The sequence below is a fragment of the Haliaeetus leucocephalus genome, unplaced genomic scaffold (genome assembly GCF_000737465.1).
Source record: "Haliaeetus leucocephalus isolate CR32 unplaced genomic scaffold, Haliaeetus_leucocephalus-4.0 Scaffold455, whole genome shotgun sequence".
Classification (NCBI taxonomy): Eukaryota; Metazoa; Chordata; class Aves; order Accipitriformes; family Accipitridae; genus Haliaeetus; species Haliaeetus leucocephalus.
Genome location: NW_010972891.1, coordinates 13,948 through 14,767, shown reverse-complemented (window position 1 = coordinate 14,767; position 820 = coordinate 13,948). Strand labels below are relative to the sequence as shown.

Sequence of the window (820 nt, the reverse complement as noted above, 5' to 3'; positions counted from 1 at the left end):
CGACGACTGTAACCAGACGGGGCAGCTCCTGGCCGCCATGTTGGATTGGCCCCAGGTAGGCCCCGCCCCTTCCGCCGCCGTCTCACCGCGCCGCGGGGCACGACGGGATCGATCCCCCCCTTGTCCCGGGGGATGATGGGATATATCCTCCCCTGTCCCGCGGGGGATCATGGGATATATTCCCCCAGGCCCGCAGGGGATGATGGGATAGTGGGGGTGCGGAGCGGCGGGGGAGGGGGGCCCAGTGCTTACTGGGAGGGCCCCAGATCATACTGGGAAGGCACCAGTTTATACTGGGAGGGCCCCAGATCATACTGGGAAGGCACCACTTTATACTGGGAGGGTCCCAGTTCTTACTGGGAGTCTCCCAGTGCTTACTGGGAGGGCCCCAGGTCATACTGGGATAGTGAATATGCAGAGCACCATTGCAATGGGGCAGAACCGTGATAGTGGGGTGGGATGCCGGGGCTGGGGCTGCTCCCAGGTCATACTGGGAGGGTCCCAGTTCTTACTGGGAGTCTCCCAGTGCTTACTGGGAGGGCCCCAGGTCATACTGGGAGGGTCCCAGTGCTTACTGGGAGGACCCTAGCTCATACTGGGAGGACCCCAGGTCATACTGGGATAGTGAATATGCAGAGCACCATTGCAATGGGGCAGAACCGTGATAGTGGGGTGGGATGCCGGGGCTGGGGCTGCTCCCAGGTCATACTGGGAGGGTCCCAGTTGATACTGGGAGTCTCCCAGTGCTTACTGGGAGGGCCCCAGGTCATACTGGGAGTCTCCCAGTGCTTACTGGGAGGACCCTAGCTCATACTGGGAT

General features: G+C 62.0%; 1 protein-coding gene across 1 annotated transcript in view; it reads left to right on the top strand.

The window, feature by feature from the left end:
• Positions 1–37: 37 nt before the first annotated feature.
• Positions 38–820, top strand: part of LOC104836573 (serine/threonine-protein phosphatase 2A 65 kDa regulatory subunit A alpha isoform-like) — a gene marked incomplete at its 3' end in the record, with an annotated part of 14,399 nt that continues 13,616 nt past the window's right edge. The window contains exon 1 of the mRNA XM_010575237.1: positions 38–55. Within this exon, the coding sequence (XP_010573539.1) occupies positions 38–55 (18 nt within the window). The remainder of the gene's footprint in view (positions 56–820) is intronic.